Here is a 16249-nt window from a genome sequence, read left to right on the forward strand (position 1 = left end):
GTGCTTACTGACAGGTAAATCTTATCTGCTTATTGCCCCAGTACAATGGCTTAATGTTTCAGGATGACACATCCAGTCTCTTCTTGGGAAAAGAGTACATGGCAGTGGTATCATTTCCCTGTCCTGTCTAATTCTAACTCTGGGGCATCACCATTTGTTTTAACCCTTTTCTCCTTTGTTCTCTCAATATGTCTGACCTCTAGATGGATTAATTCAACAACTTTTCGATAGTGGTGTTCTTGCTCCAAATCCTGCTGAAGATTATTTAAACTTTTATTTTCCTCCTATCATGGGAGCTGGGGAAGATTCCATATCCATCATTATTTAGTGACACTGCCCACTATGTATCCATGTTGGACAAGAGCAATCTGATACCCTCCATAACTTTCCAAGCTGGCAGACAGTGAGCTCATTCTCTCAGTGAAATAGCATTGGCTATTCACAGGGCTTGTAAGTCCCATTGAAGTCTTCAAGATACTAACAGGAAAAGGCAGGGTTAATAAAGATAAACTATGCCCACTGGTTGGTGCTTCTAGAAATTAGGACCACACTGTTCAGGAGAGATGTTAGGAAACACTAGTAAACATAAGGGATTTTTTTTTTTAGATTACTTACAGTGTGGAAACAGGCCCTTCAGCCCAACAAGTCCACACCGACCCGCCGAAGCACAACCCACCCATACCCCTACATTTACCCCTTACCTAACACTACGGGCAATTTAGCACGGCTAATTCACCTCACCCGCACATCTTTGGACTGTGGGAGGAAACCGGAGCACCCAGAGGAAACCCACGCAGACACGGGGAGGTGTTATATGTTTGGAACTCTTTTCCACAAGTGGTATAGAGTCGTACAGCATAGAAACAGACCCTTCAGCTCAACCAGTCCACACCGGCCATAATTCCAAACTTAAATAGTCACACCTGCCTGCGCTTGGCCCATATCCCTCCAAATGTTTCTTATTTATGTACTGAAACAAATATCTTTTAAATATTATAGCTAGTTGGTGCTCAATCAGTTGTTAGTTTTAAATCTGAGATGGGTATCTTTTTGTTAACCAATGGAATTAAAGAATATGGGTCAAAGGCAAGTACGTGGAGTTAGACCACGGATCAGCCATACTCTCATTGAATGGCAGAACAGACTCCTATTCTTACGTTTCTGTGTTCCTATATGAGATATAGAGAGTGCTGATTGATTGATTGAGTGCTTTCGATATATAAATAGAGACCACTGGGTTAGTAGTTAGGAGGTTGGCATATTGTAATGGTACATTTTGTAAATAAAGAAATTCACACTCAAGAAAGAGGATGTGTATCTAATTTCATGTTTCACCATCTGGCTTGGGAGCTCTTTATCATGAGGCGATAACATGTTACCCTACACTGGGGTCAAGGTGTTCAAAGTCTTATGCAGGTTGCTGAGCATCGGAGTTTCATGATTGTGTTGCTTGAACTTTATCTGTATATAAATCTCAGGTGGTTGCTAATCGATAACTGCAGGTTACATATTAGCCTGATATTGCTAATCAGATTGAAGCCTTCTATTGGTACAAGACTGCCAGATCTGCATACGAGCAGAGGGCAGGCTACTTCGGGGATTTGAGCTGGTTATTGTTTTGCTGCGAGCCAAGGCTGAGGATGAAGAACTGGCACATCGCTTTGATCACCGGAATCACCGGAGCCGTTGCCCTTGTCGTCGGACTCCTGATCGGCCACTATGCCATCCTGAAGCCTGGCCACGCAGAACAGGGGCATGGCTCCACTGGGGACATTGACGAGTCCCTCATCCAGCACTTCATGAGCGAGATTGACAACAAGCGGATCGAGGACAACTTGAGGTATGGGTATGGAGGAGGGTGTGGCTGAAACTAGAGATGTGTTCAATTCTGGCCACCAGAGCTTAGGGAAGACATCAAGGTCATGGCGAGGGTGCCGTAGATATTCACCTGGGATGACGGCTTTCAGGGGATGTGGAGAGACTGAAAAAGCTGGTACTGTTTTCTTTAGAACAGAGGAGGTTAAGGGGAGGATTTAACAGCAGTGTTTGAAATTATGAAGAACTTCCTAGTGTAAATGAGGAGAAATCATTGCCAGGGACCAAGGGGAGTGGATAACCAGAGGGACACAGATTTGAGATAATCGGCAAAAAAAAAGCCAATATGGTTTGGCTACTCACAGAATTATTACAGTGCGCAAGGAGCCCATTTGACCCATCGTGTCTGCACAAGCTCATTAAGTGAAACCATTACCTAGCGCCAGTCTCCTGCTCTCTCCAACACCCTTGTGTCTTATTTTTATCCAAGTAGTCATCCAAAGCCTTCTTGAATCCCTCCATTGAGCCTTCTCTACCACACTTCAGGGCTGTTTTGATTTACAGTTGGTTGTTTAGATTAGGTTCAATTCCCTGCAGTGTGGAAACAGGCCCTTTGGCCCAGTTAGTCCCCACCGAACCTCCGAAGAGTGACCCACCCAGACCCATTTCCCTCTGATCAATGCACCTAACATTATTGTCAATTTAGCATGGTCGATTCACCTGACCTGCACATCTGTGGGAGGAAACCGGAGCATCTGGAGGAAACCCATGCAGACATGGGGAGAACGTACAAACTCCACACAGACAGTCTGGAATCGAACCTGGGTCCCTGGTGCTGTGAGGCAGCAGTGCTAACCACTGGGCCACTGTGCCGTTGTTAGCGCAGACAGTGAGTGTGATGTAGAACACTGTCTGAAGCACTGCTGAAGCAGATTCAATTGCAACTTTCCAATGGAAATCATACAAGTAAGATGTGGGAGCAGAAGATTATCCGTAAGTCCATTGGGTTTACTCTGTCATTCAATGCCATCATGGCTGGTCTGACAATCCTCAACTTTCCTGCCTTTTCCCATAACCCTTGATTCCCTTACTGACTAAAACTTTGTCTCTCAACCTTGAACATACCTATCAACCTAGCCTCAAAAGTTCTTGCGGCAAAATTCCCTCTGATCTGAAAGAAATTCCTCTTTACCTCTGTCCTAAATGGGTGGCGCATTATTCTGCGATTATCCCCTCTGGTGCTAGACTCTCCCACAGGGGAAGTGACCTTTCTACATCTACCCTGTCAAGCCCTGTAAACTCTTTTATGTTTCAATAAGTTGCCGCTCATTATTCTACATTCCAATAAGCATAGGCCCAATCTGCTCAACATCTCCTCTGTAAGACAGTCTTTTCATAAGTGGAGCTTTGACAAAGGGTCAGTTAGACTCGAAACGTCAGCTCTTTTCTCTCCCTACAGATGCTGCCAGACCTGCTGAGATTTTCCAGCATTTTCTCTTTTGGTTTCAGATTCCAGCAGTAATTTGCTTTTATCCGTTTTTTCATCAGTGGTATCACCTTGTGCAGGATAACTAACCCAATGTCATTACCATAATGCTCCACTCTTTTATAAGAAGTGTGAAGTGAGACAGTTTGACGGAAAGGATTGTGAAGAGGCAGCATCAACTCAATGGCATAGTTCTAGGGTGTTCAAGAACACGGAAACCTAGTGGGGGGGGGGGTGCATAGGTGACATATCGAGTGAGTAGTCAGCAAAGTGTCAGCTCACTTGGGAATCCTGGAGTCACCACAAAAGTTAAACATTCTAAAATGTGAGTAAATTTACGCCAATTTACCTGATTTTAGACCCAAGTTGATGTAAAGGAAGGACCAGGTGTCTGTACTTAACAAGAACGACTATTTATTCCATATAAATAAGGCCTAGTTAAGGGTGAACAGTTAGAAACCTTCAGCATGTAACTCTACCAATTAAAACTGCATATAAACTCCCTTTTACACTCACACGGATAAGAGAATTTTTAAAAAAAAGAATTGGTGTTGTGGATGGAGGGAAAACTGTTAAGATGGATTGACCATGCTAAATTGTTCATAGTGTCCTCGGATGTGTAAGTTCGATAGCTTAGCCAATGGGAATGCAGGGTTATATAGATAAGGTAATGGGTGGGTCTGGATTGAATGCTGTTCAGGTCAGTGTGGACCTGGTGGGCTGCTTCCACATCGTAGGAATTCTATGTATAGGTAGTCCAGCTAGGGAAGCAGACGTATTGAATCATATATTTGGGCAGAGAATTTTGGGAATAGTGATCATAATTCTGCAAGTTTTAAAGTTCTAACATAGTTACGTAAGAGGATAAGTCTGGTCCTCAGATGAAAGTACTAAATTGAGGGAAGGCCTCTTACAACGGTATTAGGAAAAATTGGATTGGGCCAGTAGTTTGAAGGTAAATCCACATTTGATATGTGGGAGTCATTTAAAAGCCGGTTGACCAGAGTTTAGGACCAGTATGTTCCTGTGAGGTAATGTAAGGTTTAGGAAACATAGATTAAACAAGGCTCTTGAGGAGTGTGAAGAAAACAGAAAAGAACTTAAGAATGAAATTAGCAGGGCCAGAAAGGACAAGGGAATGACCTTGGAAATAAGGATTAAGGATAATCCCAAGACATTTTATGGAATTTATGTGTGGAGCCAGAGGAATGGATGAAGCCCTTAATGAGTACTTCACAACGCTATTCACTAAGGAGAAAGACCTGGATGTCAAGTTTAGAGAGGGATATGTTTATTCTCTAAGGTGTATCAGTATTAAGAAGAAGGAGGTGTTGGGTATCTTGAAAAAGATTAGCGTAGGTAAGTCCCCAGCGGCTGAAGGGATCTATGCCAGGTTACTGAAGGAGGCAAGGGGCCTTGACAGAAATCTTTTATCCTCTTTAGCCACAGGTAGCATCACAGAAGACTGGAGAATAGCCAGGGTTGCTCCTTTGTTCAAGAATGGCAGCAAGGATAATCCAGGAAATTATAGGCACTTTTCGGGATAGTCAGCTTAATGCAGGGGAGTGGGGGGTAGAGGGGGGAGGTTTACTGCTCCTCGGATGCTGCCTGAACTGCTGTGCTTTTCCAGCACCACTCTAATCTAGACTCTGGTTTCCAGCATCTGCAGTCATTGTTTTTGCCTTAATGCAGGGAAGGTCTTGTCTCAAACATCCAGTTGAGGTTTTTGAGGAACTGACAAAGATGATTGTTTAGGGTAAGGCAGTGGATGAAGAATTTGACATGGTGGCTGGTCCAGGAAATCAAATTGCATGGAATCAGTGCTGAGTTGGCAAGTGGATACAAAATTGGTGTGGCCATAGAAGGCAGAGGATAGTTGTTTCCTGACATGAGGTCTGTGACCACTGATATTCCGGAAGGATCAGTGCTGGGACCTCTGTTGTTTGTAATATATATGTATAAATGATTTGGATGAAAATATTGATGGTCTGATTAGCGAATTTGCAGATGACATGATAATTGATGGCTCAATGGATATTGAGGAAGGATGTCAATGGATGTGGCAGGAGATAGATCAGCTGGAAAGTTGGATGAGAAAAGGCAAATGGAGTTTAATCTGGACAAGTGTGTGGTGATGCATTTTGGGAGGTCAAATACAAGAGGAAAGTATATTGTAAATGGCTGGGCCCTGAGGACCATTGATATACAGAGGGATTTTGGGGTGTAAGGCTGTAGCTCCCTGAAAGTGGCAACACGAGTGGATAAGATGGGAAAAATATTGTACAGCATGCTTGCCTTTATCGGTTTGGGCATTGAGTTTAAAAGTTGGCGAGTCATGATGCAACTACATAAGACTTTGGTCAGGCCACATTTGGATACTGCCGCATCATAAGAAAATGTGGAGGCTTTGGAGAGGGTGCAGAAGAGGTTTACCAGGATGTTACCTAGATTGAAGAGTATTTGCTATAAGGAGAGAGGTTTGACAAACTTGGGTTGTTGGAGGCTGAGTGAGCAACCTGATCGTAATTTATAAAATAATGAGAGGCATGGATAGGGTGGACAGTTGGCATGTTTCCCCCAGGATGGAAATATCAAATACCAGGGGTCATAGGTTTAGGGTGAGAGGAGGCAAGTTCAAAGGAAGTGTGCAAGGAAAGTATTTTACAGGGTAGTTGGTGTCTGGAATGCACTGCCAGGGGAGATGGCAGAAGCAAATCCAACAGCAAAGTTAAAGAGGCATTTTACAGACACGTGAATAGGCAGAGACTAGCAGGATCATGTGCAAGTGGATGAGATTAATAGAGAGTAGCATCATGGTCAGCACAGACGTGGTGGGTCAAAGGGCCTGTTTCTGTGCTGTACTGTTCTATGTTGAAAATGCGTTGCTGGTTAAAGCACAGCAGGTCAGGCAGCATCCAAGGAATAGGAAATTCGACGTTTCGGGCATAAGCCCTTCATCAGGAATGAGGAGAGGGTGGCAGGCAGGTTAAGATAAAAGGTAGGGAGGAGGGACTTGGGGGAGGGGCGATGGAGATGTGATAGGTGGAAGGAGGTCAAGGTGAGGGTGATAGGCCGGAGTGGGGTGGGGGCGGAGAGGTCAGGAAGAAGATTGCAGGTTAGGAGGGCGAAGCTGAGTTGAGGGAACTGACTGAGACAAGGTGGGGGGAGGGGAAATGAGGAAACTGGAGAAATCTGAGTTCATTCCTTGTGGTTGGAGGGTTCCCAGGCGGAAGATGAGGCATTCTTCCTCCAACCGTCGTGTTGTTATGTTTTGCCGGTGGAGGAGTCCAAGGACCTGCATGTCCTCGGTGGAGTGGGAGGGAGAGTTAAAGTGTTGAGCCACGGGGTGGTTGGGTTGGTTGGTCCGGGTGTCCCTGAGGTGTTCTCTGAAGCGTTCCGCAAGAAAGCGGCCCGTCTCCCCAATGTAGAGGAGGCCACATCGGGTGCAGCGGATGCAATAGATGATGTGTGTGGAGGTACAGGTGAACTTATGGCGGATATGGAAGGATCCCTTGGGGCCTTGGAGGGATGTGAGGGAGGAGGTGTGGGCGCAAGTTTTACATTTCCTGCGGTTGCAGGGGAAGGTGCCGGGAGTGGAGGTTGGGTTGGTGGGGGGTGTGGACCTGACGAGGGAGTCACGAAGGGAGTGGTCTTTGTGGTACTGTTCTATGCTCTGTTTAAAGTGATCAGCCTGTAGTTGCCCATGTAATGGGTGTATTTATGTGATTTAGATTTTGTCACTTTAGGACAGATCATGTTACATACAGACCCTTACTGAGAAAGGAATTACATTATGTGATATGGGGAAATCACTTCGAGACAAAATAAACTGCAGATGTTGGAATCCAAGGAAGACAAACAGGATGCTGGAAGAGCACAGCAGGCCAGACAGCATCAGGAGGAGGAGAGGCCAACATTTCGGGTGTAACCTGAAGAAAGGTTTCAGTCCTGAAAAAGGGTTACACCGAAAACGTTGACCTCCTGATGCTGTCTGGCCTGCTGTGTTCTTCCAGCCTCCTGCTTGTCTTCCTTGGGGAATCATTTGGCGATCTGAAAACAGCAGCAAATACACTGACTCACAATGCCACAAGGTATCTGTGATGTAGAGGTGCTGATGTTGGACTGGGTTGGACAAGGTCAAAAATCACATGACACCAGGATGGACTATAACCTGACAAGATATCTGCTCAGTCATTGCATGTATGTATTTGATTTGATGTTCCGGGCACTCATATACTGTATTGAATTTTCCTGTCATAGGGAACTGTCTAAAAAGCCACATATGGCCACAACCAAAGGGGATATTGATCTGGTCAAGTTGATGTTAGACAGATGGCAGAACAAAGAGACAGGTTTGGATGAAGCAAAGAAGGTGACGTACAATGTGTGGTTGTCCTTTCCACAGAAGGACAAGCCCAACAGTGTTACTGTAGGTAAGAACACCCACTTCAGCAATCACATCAAATATCCCAGCACAGATCGGACTCGGTAAAGGTTTCTCTGCACTGTCTAGTCATGCAATTCCACAGGAATTGGATTCAGTGTAATGCTCTCTGTACACTGGCCCCGTCAAACACTCCCCAGGTCAGGGACAGCATGGGGTTAGATACAGAGTAAAGCTCCCTCTATACTGTCCCCCATCAAACACTGCTGAAAATGTGTTGCTGGTCAAAGCACAGCAGGCCAGGCAGCATCTCAGGAATAGAGAATTCGACGTTTCGAGCATAAGCCCTTCATCAGGAATGAGAGAGAGTAGCCAAGCAGGCTAAGATAAAAGGTAGGGAGGAGGGACTTTGGGGAGGGGCGATGGAGGTGGGATAGGTGGAAGGAGGTCACGGTGAGGGTGATAGGCCGAGTGGGGTGGGGGCGGAGAGGTCAGGAAGAAGATTGCAGGTTAGGAGGGCGGTGCTGAGTTGAGGGAACCGACTGAGACAAGGTGGGGGGAGGGGAAATGAGGAAACTGGAGAAATCTGAGTTCATTCCTTGTGGTTGGAGGGTTCCCAGGCGGAAGATGAGGCGCTCCTCCTCCAGCCGTCGTGTTGTTATGTTCTGCCGGTGGAGGAGTCCAAGGACCTGCATGTCCTCGGTGGAGTGGGAGGGAGAGTTAAAGTGTTGAGCCACAGGGTGGTTGGGTTGGTTGGTCCGGGCGTCCCTGAGGTGTTCTCTGAAGCGTTCCGCAAGTAAGCGGCCTGTCTCACCAATATAGAGGAGGCCACATCGGGTGCAGCGGATGCAATAGATGATGTGTGTGGAGGTACAGGTGAACTTGTGGCGGATATGGAAGGATCCCTTGGGGCCTTGGAGGGAAGTGAGTGTGGAGGTGTGGGCGCAAGTTTGCCCTCCTAACCTGCAATCTTCTTCCTGACCTCTCCGCCCCCACCCCACTCCGGCCTATCACCCTCACCTTGACCTCCTTCCACCTATCCCACCTCCATCGCCCTTCCCCCAAGTCCCTCCTCCCTACCTTTTATCTTAGCCTGCTTGGCTACTCTCTCTCATTCCTGATGAAGGGCTTATGCTCGAAACGTCGAATTCTCTATTCCTGAGATGCTGCCTGGCCTGCTGTGCTTTGACCAGCAACACATTTTCAGCTGTGATCTCCAGCATCTGCAGACCTCATTTTTTACCCCATCAAACACTCCCCAGGACAGGGACAGCACGGGGTTAGATACAGAGTAAAGCTACCTCTACACTGTCCCCCATCAAACACGCCCCAGGACAGGGACAGCACAGAGTTAGATGCACAGTAAAACTCTCTCTACACTGAGCCTCATTAAACACTCCCCAGTACAGGGACAGTACAGGGTTAGATACAGAGTAAAGCTCTCTCTACACTGTCCCCCATCAAACACTCCCAGGACAGGGACAGCACGGGGTTAGATACAGAGAAAAGCTCCCTCTACACTGTCCCCCATCAAACACTCCCAGGACCGGGACAGCAGAGTAAAGGTTTCCCTGCACTGTCTAGTCATGCAATTCTGCACGAGTTGGATTCAGTGTAAAGCTCTCTCTACACTGTCAAACACTCAAAAGCTCTCTCTACACTCCCAATACAGGGACAGTATGGGGTTATATAGAGAGTAAAGCTCTCTCTACACTGTCCCCCATCAAACACTCCCAGGACAGGGACAGCACGGGGTTAGATACAGAGTAAAGCTCCCTCTATACTGTCCCCCATCGAACACTCACAGGGACAGGGACAGCACTAGGTTATATACAAAGTAAAGCTCCCTCTACACTGTCCCCCATCAAACACTCCCAGGACAGGGACAGCACGGGGTTAGATACAGAGTAAAGCTCCCTCTACACTGTCCCCTATCAAACATTCCCAGGACAGGGACAGCATGGGGTTAGATACAGAGTAAAGCTCTCTTTACACTGTCCCCCTCAAACACTCCGCAGGGGAGGGACAGCACGGACTTATATACAGCGTAAAGCTCTCTGTACACTGTCCCCTCAAACACTCCCAGAACAGGGACAGCATGGGTTAGCTTCATGGCCATAATTTTATATTTCCAGATTTACTAATCAAATTAGAAGTTGATAGTTGCTGTGACAGGTTTTGACAAGCATTTGCCTGGGCCCCGTGATTATTGGTTCACAGACATTACCCTTATACCACTGTAAGCCACAGAAGGAGGTATTTGGACAAATGACCAAAAAAGCCTGGCTAAAGAGTTACTTAAAAGAGTAGAGTGAGGCAGAGAGGCAAAGAGGTTTTGGGAGAGAATCCCAGAGATGAGCACCCTGTGCAGCTGGAGGCACAGCCACCAAAGGTGGAGTGATGGTCATTACAGGATGGGGCGAGAAGCTGGCATTGGAGTATTCAATGAGAAGAGAAATTAGGGCATTGTGCCCTTTATCCTGTTCAGCATTTAGCCCTCAATGTAAATTCTGTACAATTGGCTTCTTTATCACATTACCAGGAAAGTATCACTTTGTTTTGGTTCACTCATGGGACATGGGCATCGCTGGCCGGCCAACACTTATTGTCTGTCCCTAGTTACTCCATGAGATGGTGGTGATGAGCTGCCTTCTTGAATCTCTGCAGTTCATGTGGTATAGGTAGAACCACAGTGCCCTTAGGGAGGGAGTTTGAGGATATTTTTGTAAAAATCATGGAATGGGCAATTATTTTTAGCCCATTGTACCTATGCTTTTTCAATGCAGGAACAACTTTGTTAGTTGCAATCCACTGCTTTTTCTCTACAGCCTTTCTAAAGTCCATATGCACCCTGTCATCCACATTACATTAATCTTTGCTGTTGGTATTCTTAATCAGTCTTTTCAGACGTTTAATGACACATGTGTGAGGCAGGTGGAACCCTGACCCCAGATTTTCTGGCCTAGGGACAGGGACAATGCCACAATAGGCCCAAAGCCATTGCTGTTACCTCACAAAACACACAATTGATGAAAGATGACTTTCCTTTAACAAATCTGCACTAACGTTCCCTTATTGATTTGCACCAATCCAAGTGAGAATTATTTCTGTCAACTCAAAGCTTTTCCACGACTGAAACTAAACTGACTGGTCTGTAGATTCAGGGGATTATTCTTACAACTTTCTTTGAACAGGATGTTCCACTCCTCTGGCTGTGGGCCCCACCTCTGAGGAGGATTAGATAGTTGTAGTCAGTGCTTCAGCATTCTCAGAGACAATTTGTCTGGTTCCAGTGATATAATTAATGGATCTCTCTCATTCCTTCTCTATCTGTATTAACCTACTTATTGTCTCAACCACTTTCTCTCTTACTAAGACTTGGGCAATGTCTTCTTCTTTATCAAAGTCAGATGCAGCTGAGATTTTATGTCTCAGCCAAACCCTCTGCCTCCACGTGTAGATCCCCTTTTGACCCCAATCAGCACTTTTCTGCCTTTATAAAGAGGTTGAAGATTTGTGAATTTCCTTCTTTATCGGTTGCCAGTTTTTACTTGTACTGTCTCTGTCTCCTGGATTCCCTTTGTCCTTTCCCCCACTCTCCCTACATTCAGCGTGTTTATATTGATATTATCAACTTGATGTGTGTCACATCATGTAGGCCTTTGCTTCATCTCGCTCTCCATCTCTTTTGTCACCGAATGAGTTCTGTTTTTGTGTGACCCAGCTTTCTCTGTCATGGAACTGTCCCTGAGCCATCTCCTCTTTAAAGGCAGCCCCGTTGCGTTACAGATCTTTGAGTTCAGTTTACCCAGGGCAGATCCATTCCCTTACTCCTGAGATCTCATTCCTTAAACTCGGACCTGAACATGATCAGACAGTCACATAGACATGAGCTCGACTTTGGTGGTAAGTTTGCAAAAGCAAGTTTCCAAGGCAGAGGTTGCACTGCCTCGTGAACACAATCCAAACTCAAACAACTTGGTAGTTGACATTAAATTCTCAGTGATTTTGCCAAATTCTATTCTCACTCCAATGCAAGTTAACGGTCTTTTATATCCAATTCCAAGATTAGCCTAGATCATCCTCTTGCCAGGGCCTTATTGTCTAATAAATGTTGAATCTTTGGGTATAAAGTGCCCTGTAAAATGTTGAATCTTTGTTTAAACCATAGGCTAAAAGCCCATCCATAAGCTTTTGTAGAAACACTAAGTTCAGGACTACTTTGCTTCTTGATTCCCATCAGCAGTTCTTCAGCTTCAAAACCTTCTTACAAAAACTCCATTGTTTGTGCAGTTTGGACAGAACTTTGGTAGTGGCTGTGGGTTTGGAAAGAGCTGTTGGAGGAACTTTACTGAGTTGTTGCAGTGTGGATGGCACTTGTTGCTGTGATTGAGTTTGGGTAGTGATGATTACCTGATCTAGATTCAGCAATTCCTCCTTAGACTGACATACTGGTCTAGAAAATTCTCCTGAGCATGCTTCAGAAACTCACTCCCCCTCTGCCCTTTGTGTTCTTAATATCCTGGTCTGTACGAGGACAATTAGAGTACCTTATTGTAATTACACACTTTTGCAATTCTCTATAACTTCCCCATAAATTTGGTCCTCTGTATCTTCCTCCGCCACTTCCGCCACCTCCAAATGGACCCCACCACCAAAGAAATATTTCCCTCCCTACCCCTATCAGCGTTCCGAAAAGACTCCCTCGTCAGGTCCACATCCCCCACCGGCCCACACCCCACTCCTGGCACCTTCCCCTGCCACAGCAGGAAGTGCAAAACCTGTGTCCACACCACTCCCCTCACCCCCGTCCAAGGCCCTAAAGGTAACTTCCACATCCATCAGAAATTTACCTGTACCTCTCCCAATGTCACCTACTGTATCTGTTGCACCCAGTGTTGTCTCCTCTACATCATGGAGACAGGACGCCTTTTTGCGGATCGTTTCAGAGAACATCTGTGGGACACCCGCACCCACCAACCCCACTGCCCCGTGGCTGAACACTTCAACTCCCCCCTCCCACTCCACCAAGGACATGCAGGTCCTGGGCCTCCTCCACCGCCAAACCCTTACCACCTGACACCTGGAGGAAGAACGCCTCATATTCCGCCTTGGGACCCTGCAACCAAACGGGATCAATGTGGATTTCAACAGCTTCTTCATTTCCCTTCACCCCCCCAACATTATCCCAGTCCCAAACCTCCAACTCAGCACCGCCCTCACCTTCATCCACCTATCGCTTTCCCAGCTACGTGCCCCCAACCCCACTCCCCTCTCCCATTTACCTCTTAGCCCCAACCCACAAGCCTCATTCCTGATGAAGGGCTTATGTCCGAAACGTCGATTCTCCTGCTCCTCGGATGCTGCCTGACCTGCTGTGCTTTTCCAGCACCACACTCTCGTCCTCTATATCTTTGCCAGTATTTGGTTGCCCATTGGCTATTTTTTTTTAAACCAGTAACTACTCTTTGGAAAATATTTGGCTGATTGTGACATGCTGTAGAGAAAGCCCTGGGTTCACACCAGTCTTTCTGGTCCTCCAGTTTTGCCAAATGGGACAGAACTCTTCAAGTCGCGGATGAAGGAGTTGAATTACACCAAGGACCAGCTGGACCCAGATGTGGTGCAGCCATTCGCAGCTTACGCACCAGCAGGAACTCCCAAGGTTTGTCGGTGGGAAATGGGTAGAACACTGTGGGACAGAGAAACATGTTGCTGCAGACGTTTCTCATCCCGCACTTGGCAGGGCAGAATGAAGATCTCCAAGATCAAACAATTCGGGATCCTTGCATTTTTCTGCGTGAGGGCAAGGTGAAAAGCTTTGGCAACATGTTCCCTCTTTTCAGGAGTGGGATCTTTCCTGTCAGCAAGGCTAAAATCAATCTCAAGCCTCACCACAGACCACCTGGGGAATGAAGAAAGACATGCATTTCCATACTCATGACTTCAGGACGTCCCATTCCAATGAAGTGCATGTTGAACTGTAGACACTGAGTAACATTTATCAATCAATGAAGGCAATCTGCCCATAGTAAGGTCCTACAAAGAGCGACATTATCCTGATAATCTGTCTTTGCCATAGTGGTTTATTAACAACAATTGGTCTCAGGACCCTGAGGAGAATTCCCATCACTCTCCCCAATGTTTTTCATCCATGGGATCCCTTAAATCCATTAGAGAGGCTAAAGAGAGCTTTTCATAACTTCCCTTTAGCACTGACCCTCAGACAGTGCAACAGCCCCTCAGGACTAATCCTCTGACATTGCAGTGCTTCCTCGGTAATAACCCTTCAGTGGAGCAACACTCCGTTAGCACTGGCCCTCTGACAGGGCAGTGCTCCCTCAATACTGACTCTCAAAGAGTGCAGCACTCCCTCAGTACTGACCCTCCAACAGTGCGGTAATCCCTCAGCACTGACCCTCTGACAGCGCAGCGCTCCCTCAGTACTGACCTTCAAACAGTGCAGCACTCCCTCAGTACTGACCCTCCAACAGTGCGGGACTCCCTCAGTACTGACCCTCCAACAGTGTGGCACTCCCTCAGTACTGACCTTCTGACAGTGTGGCACTCCCTCAGTACTGATCCTCCGACAATGCGGCACTCCCTCTGTACTGACCCTCTGACAGTGTGGCACTCCCTCAGCACTGACCCTCTGACAGTGTGGCACTCCCTCAGTTCTGACCCTCTGACAATGCGGCAATCCCTCAGTACTGACCCTCTGACAGTGCGGCACTCCCTCAGTACTGACCCGCTGACAGTACAGCACTCCCTCAGTATTGACCCTCTGACAGTGCAGCACTCCCTCAGTACTGACCCTCTGACAGTGCGGCATTCCCTCAGAACTGACCCTCTGACAGTACGGCACTCCCTCAGTACTGACCCTCTGACAGTACGGCACTCCCTCAGTATTGACCCTCTGACAGTGTGGCACTCCCTCAGTACTGACCCTCTGACAGTGCGGCACTCCCTCAGTACTGATCCTGTGACAGTGGAATACTCATGTAATCTAGTGGTGCTGACGATATCCCCGGATGCCTGGAGCAGCTGACTCTCCAGGGACTACATGTTGCACTGCTTCTCAGCCTTCCCTGTTTTTTTTGCAAATTCATCGATGGAATGTTAGTGTCGCTGGCTGGTTATGAGTCAACCACATTGCTGCAGGTCTGGGAGTGACATGTAGGTCAGACAGTTCCATAATGCATTAGTGAACCAGATGAAGGTCCTGTTCCTTTGCAGCTTTCAGTGGAGAAAGGGGTAGTTATTACAGGTTATTGCAATGCCATAATGTGGTAACAGACTCTCTCACCTTCCAACACAGGGCAGGCTCGTCTATGCTAACTATGGGACAATGGATGACTACCAGCATTTGAACCAAACCATTGACCTGAAGAACACAATCGCTATTGTTAAATACGGTGGAACTGGCCGGGGCAACAAGGTAAGGTGGGGTTATTGTGTGACCCTTAGACTTAATTAACAGGGGTTTTTGGACGCGGTGGGAGTGGGAAGGTTGGGCCTCCGAGGCAGGGAATGAGCCTCTGTGGCTACAGGCCGCAGATCCTCCATGCTTGGCCATTTTCTGATGGGCTTTGGCAGAGCCCAGTGACAGCAGTGGGACAGTGTGCCTGGTTCCCAGTCCTGGCAAATGTTGGCCTCACCCCAGAACTAGCCAGAAATCGTGTAGTGCCTTTCATGGCCAGAAGGTACTGGACAGCCAGTGGAATACTTCTGAATTGTGTCCATCGTGGGAAACACACACACACACACACACACACACACACACACTCTCAATCTCTCTAACCTCTCACACACACACACATTCTCTCACACTGTCTCTCTCACTCACACACAGACTCTCTCACTCTCTCTCTCTCACACACACACAATTGGCTCTGTCTCTCTCTCACTCACACACACTCTCTCACTCACACTCACTCCCTCTATTACACACACACACTTCATCTATCACACACACACTCAGTCTTTCTCTCTCACTCATACACTCTCTGTCCCACACACACTCTCTCTGACTCACACACTCACACACACACATTTAATCTCTCTAACCTCTCACTCACACACACACTCTGTCTCTCTCATTCACACACAGACTCTCTCACTCTCTCTCTCTCTCTCTCTCTCACACACACACACACACACACACACACACACACAGACACACACAATTGGCTCTGTCTCTCTCTCTCTCACTCACACACTTTCTCACTCACACACACTCCCTCTATCACACACACTCAGTCTTTCTCTCACTCATACACTCTCTCTCCCACACACACACACTCTCTCTGACTCACACAGACTCTCTTTCACACACTCACACACACACACACTTAATCTCTCTAACCTCTCACTCACACACACACTCTGTCTCTCTCATTCACACACAGACTCTCTCACTTTCTCTCTCTCTCTCTCTCTCTCTCTCTCACACACACACGCACACACACACAATTGGCTCTGTCTCTCTCACTCACACACACTCCCTCTATCACACACACTTCCTCTATCACACACACACTCAGTCTTTCTCTCTCACTCATACA

At 46.9% G+C, this 16249-nt stretch overlaps 1 protein-coding gene across 1 annotated transcript in view; it reads left to right on the forward strand.

Annotated features, from left to right (window-relative positions):
* The first annotated feature begins 1640 nt into the window (after positions 1–1640).
* The window catches only part of naaladl1 (N-acetylated alpha-linked acidic dipeptidase like 1), a 47724-nt gene continuing 33115 nt past the window's right edge, over positions 1641–16249 (forward strand). Inside the window, exons 1-4 of the mRNA XM_060855523.1 lie at positions 1641–1840; positions 7562–7734; positions 13229–13350; positions 15004–15123. Of these exons, the coding sequence (XP_060711506.1) occupies positions 1641–1840; positions 7562–7734; positions 13229–13350; positions 15004–15123 (615 nt within the window). The remainder of the gene's footprint in view (positions 1841–7561; positions 7735–13228; positions 13351–15003; positions 15124–16249) is intronic.

Source organism: Hemiscyllium ocellatum, chromosome 46, assembly GCF_020745735.1.
Source record: "Hemiscyllium ocellatum isolate sHemOce1 chromosome 46, sHemOce1.pat.X.cur, whole genome shotgun sequence".
Lineage (NCBI taxonomy): Eukaryota > Metazoa > Chordata > Chondrichthyes > Orectolobiformes > Hemiscylliidae > Hemiscyllium > Hemiscyllium ocellatum.